The sequence below is a fragment of the Camponotus floridanus genome, unplaced genomic scaffold (assembly GCF_003227725.1).
Source record: "Camponotus floridanus strain SB8 unplaced genomic scaffold, Cflo_v7.5 scaffold8, whole genome shotgun sequence".
NCBI lineage: Eukaryota > Metazoa > Arthropoda > Insecta > Hymenoptera > Formicidae > Camponotus > Camponotus floridanus.
In genome coordinates this window covers 2,158,371-2,166,256 of record NW_020229849.1, presented here as the reverse complement: position 1 = coordinate 2,166,256, position 7,886 = coordinate 2,158,371, and the positions used below count along the sequence as shown (strand labels likewise).

The following is a 7,886-nucleotide window of genomic DNA, read 5'->3' as shown; positions in this document are numbered from 1 at the left end:
ATTTTCTCTACTTTTTTTTAAAATTATATATTTCTAGCAAATGCAAGTGCTTATCAATCGTCTATATTATATCATTTTTGACTAGAATTGTATTAAAAATTTTCTCTTCTATCTCGTTCACTTTTTTTTTCTCATGTGCGTTACTCGCAGCGTAGATTTTGGATTTCCATTCCAAACAAATCCGATTTATCGCTTTTATGTATGCTGCGATTGAGCGATATGCAGAAAGAAAGATAGTTTATCGGTGCAGTGGTGACCGCACATATTGCACGTATAAGGATCATCGAAATCGTGACAACCCATATGCATGGTATACATGACAACGTTACCGAACGTGATCTCGCAATAGTGGCAGATGTGCTCGATCGAATCAGCAATGGTTTTGCCCTTGTTATCCTTTATATTTTGATTTTCTCTCCGAATGTCGGATTCACTAATTATCGAAGATTTGAGAGATTCTATTTCCTTCTGTTCTGGATTCGTGTCCTCTTCCATCGCGCGACGTTCGAGTTTCATTGCTTTACCCTTGCGTTTATTGGTGCCAATGATCTTTGATGAATTTGTAGCTAATAATTGGAATTGAAATTGATTTTTTACTTCGCTGATGCGGAGATCCAACGGTGCATCTGTGGACTCATCTTTTTGTGACTTTAGTTGAGTTTTTAGCGTCACGAATGTCGAGGATTCATTACTAGCAGTCTTTACATTATCGGAAATATGAGGTTTATTTGCATCATTTGCGTCTAAACAAGTTGTAGGCAAATTCTGGACATATTCCTCAGACATTTTCATGATTTTTACGTACTCCATTAACGTATTCGCGTGGACGTGATGATTAATTTCCTGCATATTTTTATGAAACGTCGCATCTTCGCGATGCAAAAGGTGGTTTGACAAGTTAAATGCAGCAACAAGATCATTATAAGGAAACGTCACGGCAGGTTGATTTTGTTTCATGCTGTTCTGGATTATCCTGTTTGCATCATTCATTTCATTCATCGTCGTCACAGTTAAATAACGAGTGACCGGTGAGTGAAGTGGTAAAATTGGGGAAGTTGATGCTGAACTAAGCTGGCTATTGTTGATTATCGTACTCTGATCAGTGCTCTCATCTAACTCATCTTCTTTGTCAACGGATGATTTTTGTCTGGGCCCGCGTTTGGTACCATAGACATCGATGATAGATAAGGGATTTGGCGTGCCATCAGCGTTCAACACCATCGCTGGTTGATGCTCTTTTTTTCGCAGATGCTTTTTTAACGCATTGCAAAATTTAGTTTTGTACGAGCAGTTCGCACATCTGTACGGATAAATATTCGAATGTTTTTTTAGATGGCTAGTTAGCATTGACTTGCTTACGCATGTATAGGAACACTTTTTGCACTTGAACGGCTTGGAGCCGTCGTGAACACTGAGCCAATGGTGATTCATATGATGTTTATATTTGGTAACGAAAGAGCATTTAGAACAAGTAAAGCCTTTGATGTGGCAACGCATATGTTCCCAATATTCCATTTTCGTGGTCGCTACGAAGTTACATTGTTTGCAACTTTTACCTTCTCGGAAATCTGCATTTTGTTTCTGTTTTATATTGCTTTGATTCACGTGAGGAAGTTTAGATTTGTCTATCTCCTCTGTTGCGTGCATGGCATATTCCTCTAATGTAGGAAAAGAGCAATTGCTTTTGCCTTGAAAGAAGATTGGCAATTGTGCGAGGATAGCTTTAAAATGTGGATTGTTGCATTTTGATGTGCAATGGCTGATTAAATGTTCGGTAAATTTTGATCTGAAAACACGCAATTTAACAGATATTTTCTTTTGAATTTTCCTGAAATTGATAATAAATTGATAATAAATTTAGAAAATTGATAATAAATAGATAATAAATTGATAATAAATTTAGAAAATTGAAACTGATAATTGAATATATTTTAATATACACATACATACGCATACTGTATACAGATGTGTATGTGTATCAGTATATTCTTTAAAGACCATTATATGTATACCAAATTTGACTGAATGATATAAGTATATAAGAATACAATATATATGTATACAAATAGTTTAATGATAATGCACCTGATTGATGTAGTAAAAATGCACGTTGGACATTGCAGGGTATTGTGCACAAGATCGATATCCTCACTGGACTTCATAATATTTGACATAATGTCCATCGACTGATCTACTTGATAGTTCATGTTTTGATGTTGCATAATTTCCTCAGATAAGTTGGAATTTTCGTAAACGAGTTGCAGGCTGTTTTTGGAAATGGGTGATAAGTTACAATTCATCATGAAAAATCATTTGCTTTTTTTATTAGTTGGAATTGTTGGTCTTATGATGAAACAAAACATCGAAATCAAAATAATTATAATTTTTTTCCAGCTCTTCTTTCTGTAAAAAAATCATTCTATTTTAGAAACGTAAATGTTAAAATAGAGATATCTTAAGTCTAAATATATAATTCGTGATTAGCCAAGAAATTGTAGAAGATTATATTTTATAAAAAAAATTTGAATAATTAAATTAGAATAATTAAATTAGATATTTTTTAAATTATTTCTTTTTATTTTTTTAATATAGGAACTTAGTAGACTTATCTTTTTTTTAAGAATATATTTCTGACTAACAAATATAGTTTTTATAATATTTTGTGAGAATATGTTTAACATAATTTATCTTTAAAAAAAAGTTTTGTTTAATGAACAAAGATTATAAAATTTTGGAAATCAAGTTTAATTAGGAAGGGTGTTACTCACCACAATTTTATCACCCTAGTTAGACGTGATTTCTGAATAATGTGAATGTTATTGTTCCTTGACCCGTTATTAATTCGACACAAGTATATAAACTTGTATGGTTTCTCTTCATTTCGCTATTGTTTTTAAAACATAAAGTTCGAAAATTAAAAATTTGTAATAATATTATACAAAACAGCGTTAAACTTTTCAATTTTTTTACTTTATTTAAAAATAAATTATAGAGCTCAAATGTGAAAACTAAACTTTTTCTTACAAAAGTAATAAAATAAATATTACGAATTTTATATAAGTTGGAACATTTACATATAAGTTTATGTTCAATAATTGATCCAATATTCTATTTCATTTATAAATATCACCATCTGTTGAAAAATATTTTTTCTATAATTATATAAAAAAGAAAAAAGTTATAAATTTATATATAAAAGGCATATTTATATAATACATTAAAGAAAACTCTGTGAATTTATAATCATTAACAATCGTGATAAACTTCTTTCAAATATTTAATGGAAACATTTGCTGACTCGATAACGATTTTCTTATTCTCGCACTACAAATTTCGAATGAACAATACTGTTTTCTATTAAAGGTCAAATCGACGTAGTATTTCGAAATTCCAAGAGAGATATATACATCAAGATCATAACAATAAATAGAAAACATACGAATGAAAATTTTGATTGACAAATGTGTTATAGTATAGAATAGAGAGATAACGCATTATATACAATCATTCAAAAGTTAAATGTAACATGATCTTTGCGAACATAAAATTGATAAGTTGTTAATGTTAAATAGTAAACTATAATTCATTTTAATTATTCGAAGCATATATAGAAGAAAAAGAAGAGTTTATAAATTGCTAAATAATATAATAATATATAATAATCTAGCTTGAAATCAGTTTTAATTGTTAATTTAACGTAAAAATCTGTAACAATATTTTGAAAACTTATTGCTTTTTTATAATGAAACAGGACACGTTTTAATATATCTATTATAATATTAAATATTTTCATTACGTAATAATAAATAAAAAATTTTTATTAATTATATTATTACAAATTTATTTAATTTTATTGCACACACATTTACAACAATCTTTTATTAATATGTTTAATTGATGAAGGAGAAACAGAGATAAATTTTCATATAGTTTTTGTCACACAATATAAGTAAATATAAAGAAATTTATAAATAGAAAAACAAAAGATAAATAGAAAAAACAAGAAAATAGAAAAGAGAAAGCAAGGCGAATGAGAAGCAAGAATAAGTTTTTTAATCGTTTTGTATTTCGCTTATTTGGGAGAATCTTTAGAGAAGTTAGGATTCATGTATCTGCAATAATAAAAACGATATAATTCTCATTATTGATTAGGCGATTAATCGCTACGTACTCTTTCATTTTAGTTTATTTCTTGCTTCAATAAAGAAAATTACAAGACTTTATGGCCCATATTTTACATTATTTAAATTGTTAGATTTAATTGTTAGATTTAATTGTTAGATTTAATCGTCCTTATTAAAACAAAGATATCATTTTAAATTAAATTGATTAATTATACAATTTAAAAAAAATTATTTATATAATTATATATTTTGTTTTTTGTTAATTTATATTGCTTAAAATGTATATTATATTGTTTTGTGAAACTTTATATAATGAAACTTTATATAATGAAGTAATTTCTTATCCTTAGAAAAGTTGAAAAGTAGTAAAATTGAAAAAAAATTGTTTACTTCTTTCTTCGAATTTTTGTAAATTTATTTTAAATTAATAGTTTTCGACATACGTTAGTCAAACAATAATGTTTAAGAATCGAAACGACATATTTTAAAGAAAATTTAAATTAAAAGAAAATTTGAAATATATTACAATCATAGCTTCTCTCTCGAAAACAAAATTCCTTATCCTTGTTCTTATAAGTTGTTATTCCGAATTTGAAAGAAATACTATCTCTTTTTCTCACATGTATTAAAAAGATTTTTATATAAATATAACTTAAACACACATAATATTCGATAAAATATATATTTATAACTTAATGAACTAATCAATCGATCCACACAATTATATCTATTAATCGAATTAAATATATAATCTTAGAGATATTTAAATAGTATATTAATATGACATAGCTATAAGCCACTTAGTGTTATAATATTCTTTCATAAAAAGTACTATATTATTTTCAAATTTTGCTTGACAGCTTATTAAGTTTTTAGTAATTCAAAACATTTATTTAATCAAACCTGATGCATTCAAATCTTCAGTTTTATCATCCTTCAATTGTGTGAATCTTCTTTTACAGGAAATATTTAAGAAGTATTTATTCACAAGGTGTCCACAGAGAACTGTCGACGTATCACTCAGCACTTTTTTTTAAAGCCGCGATAATTATTACTCTTATATTTTGTACTGATTACAAACGCGAGTTACAAATATCTGAGAGAACGATAAATAAGGTCAGGATGAAGTAACAACGACATTCTGAATCCTAAAGTGAAATAGGCGCATATTTCTGGATTCTATCGAAGGGGCAGTTATTTTCCCTCTCTAGTTCGTCTGCCCAATCAGAATAGTCATTCGGATTTATAGGCGATTTAACAGATACTGTTTCCTTTCTCCCACCTCTTTTGCGATACATGATTGTGATTATTCATCGAATCTTCTGCAAATCTTCAGCGAATATCAAAGAGTTGCTCTCCCATATTGTTGCTTAAACATCATAAATCTATTATATTTCTGTCATTTTTAACAGACTGTCACTGTTGCTGTTATCTGTCTATTAATTATGCGTCAATCTTTTTCCACATAGAAAGAATATTACTGTATGATTTTTCTTTAATTTTATTCCATTTATTATGTAATGGTTTTATGTCAAATTTTTATAATGTAAATTAGATTTCTCTAAATTAGAATTTTCTTTCTATGAAATACATGTATTAAAGTTTTCAGAATACTCGGCATTTATCGTATTTTATTCAAATATACTTTATTAACAGCCAATTATGTATATCAAATCACGGATATCGTATAAAAAATTGTGTTTAAAAAAAATTTTACTGCCTTTTCTAGGATGTAGTATGGAAAAATATTTCCCTGCAAAACTTAGAATCTCATGTGGGAGTGCAAAAGAGGTAAAACGGCAGCTGTTCAAACGAGAGATACCCCATTCAGATTCAGGTATAAATATGCGTGAGATACATTTTCCCGTGGCAATACGTACCCGAGATACATCCGCAGATGAATAACAATAATAATCATTTTAATAATATTTTTATATTTCTTGCGATATATTTAATTTTTTTTTATTGAAGAGAAATAATAAATACAATTTCCATTCATTAAATGTGTTTTTATCATGTAAATAAAAATACAAACTAATAAAAAATATATATAATTAGTATAAATGAGTATATTTGGTATAAAAAAATATGGATTTGGTCTGAATGAGAAAAAAGAAAACGGAAGTTGGATTCTAATTAAGTACTCACTTGCGAATTTGCGACCGTTGCGATGAAAAATTCAGCTGAATCCATAGAAATCGAAAGGATAGAAGTCGACGACAGTACATTGACATTTGGGGGTGCCAATCGTTGGTTGACCAGTGTATAGCAAAACGCAGGCTGCAATCCACAAATGGCGGCCTTTTCTAAGGACAAACAAGCTGACAGCTGACCCACGCTTGTGCTCGGTTGACCCATACTTAGTTCATCTGCTGAAACCACCCCAACGCACATGTTTCCGTACGCCAATTTTTAACATGGATCAATCTCACCATATCACTTCCCGGAATTGAGATTATAGCGGAATTTAACTATTTTAAAAATAGCTCATTATGTTTAAGAAGAATAGATCATTTGATATTTGATATTTCTTTGATTTCTCCCGACTTCGATTTAAAGATGTATTATGTACATTACATCTTTTAATAGTTTTAAAATAGAATACAGTTATAGATTGTTAAAATATTTTTTATTTGTTTGTTTCATTATTCAACATAAAAGAATTTATAATATATAAAAAAAGGAGAAAGATTGTAGTATTTGTATTTTTTCCATAACAGATTTTCTCAAAATATAACGAAGAAAAACAATTTGATAAAAAAAAGAAATAATTTCACGTTATTAAACGGTTACTTAGTTTAGTAACTCTCAACTCAAAATCATGCTTTAAAATAGATTTCTTCTCTTTTTTTCTATATCTACATTCTTATTTTTTTCAATGATCAGGGGCCTGTGCAAATGAATGGCTCTCGAACTTTCGTTTTAGCCGTAATTCTCATGCAATTCTATTTCTTTCGATTTCTTCACCTGTCCCCTCCCAGTTCTTTACTCTTTCTCCTGGTTCTATATAATTCCCATAGAAAGAGAACTCGAAATTCTTCATTTCTTTTTCTTCTCACTTTCATTTTATATGTGTTTCATATCAAGCAATTAATCTCTCATTTAATAATCATATACATGAATAGAATAGTGCTCTCTCAAAGAATAAACTAAATGTTCCTTTAAAATTAATGAGATTTATTTTCTTAAAAAATCAATCGATACTAACATCTCATTATTGTCCTTTTTATCAATCAATTATCTCGATATGCATTATTCTGTTGAGAAATTGTCATAACAGGAATTACATATTTAACTCAAATATTATAACACTGTATAATTTTATATTCGTTGCAGTGAGTGAAAAAGAGGCATATTTATTTGCGTGAAAATTTATGAATTTTGTATTTTATCGTATTTCACGTAAAATCGACGAGTGGACCAAACGTGATAAATAAGTAGTCGGGGTCATTCTATTACGAGAAGGGTCAGCCATTGAACAATACCGAGTGCACGACCTTTCCACCGTGGGGTTAATATCAGGGCGACTAAACATCGGCAGCCGGACAATGCGAGATTTATAGGTCGACTCATACACGATCATTGTCCTTCCCGATGTCAATAGACGTAAGCCAAAAGAAGAGATTTTCGAAAAACGACCGGCTGGCCGTTTCTGAATTCGCGTGACGGTTGTGAGCGAAATGGTGAGAAACTGGAGAAAATCGCATTTCCGACACCAGAAAATTTCATCGTTCAATTTCTTGCCCCCCTCTCCCCTCTCTT

General features: G+C 29.2%; 1 protein-coding gene across 1 annotated transcript; it reads right to left on the bottom strand.

The window, feature by feature from the left end:
• LOC105258205 (protein hunchback) lies at window positions 1–5,246 on the bottom strand. Its single transcript, XM_011269334.2, has 4 exons — window positions 5,028–5,246; window positions 2,769–2,884; window positions 2,086–2,403; window positions 1–1,786 (listed from the first exon to the last, which is right to left on the bottom strand). Exons 3-4 carry the CDS (start codon window positions 2,301–2,303, stop codon window positions 196–198), a joined length of 1,809 nt encoding a protein of 602 aa, XP_011267636.1. The 5' UTR covers window positions 2,304–2,403; window positions 2,769–2,884; window positions 5,028–5,246; the 3' UTR covers window positions 1–195.
• Window positions 5,247–7,886: the final 2,640 nt, after the last annotated feature.

What these genes read in the sequence shown, in the direction of transcription:
- LOC105258205 (XM_011269334.2), bottom strand. Translation starts at nt 2,303, where the DNA reads ATGATGAATTGTAACTTATCACCCATTTCCAAAAACAGCCTGCAACTC. An exon ending in ATTTTTACTACATCAATCAG is followed by an intron (nt 1,787 to 2,085) that starts GTGCATTATCAT and finishes GCGTGTTTTCAG; the next exon opens with ATCAAAATTTACCGAACATT.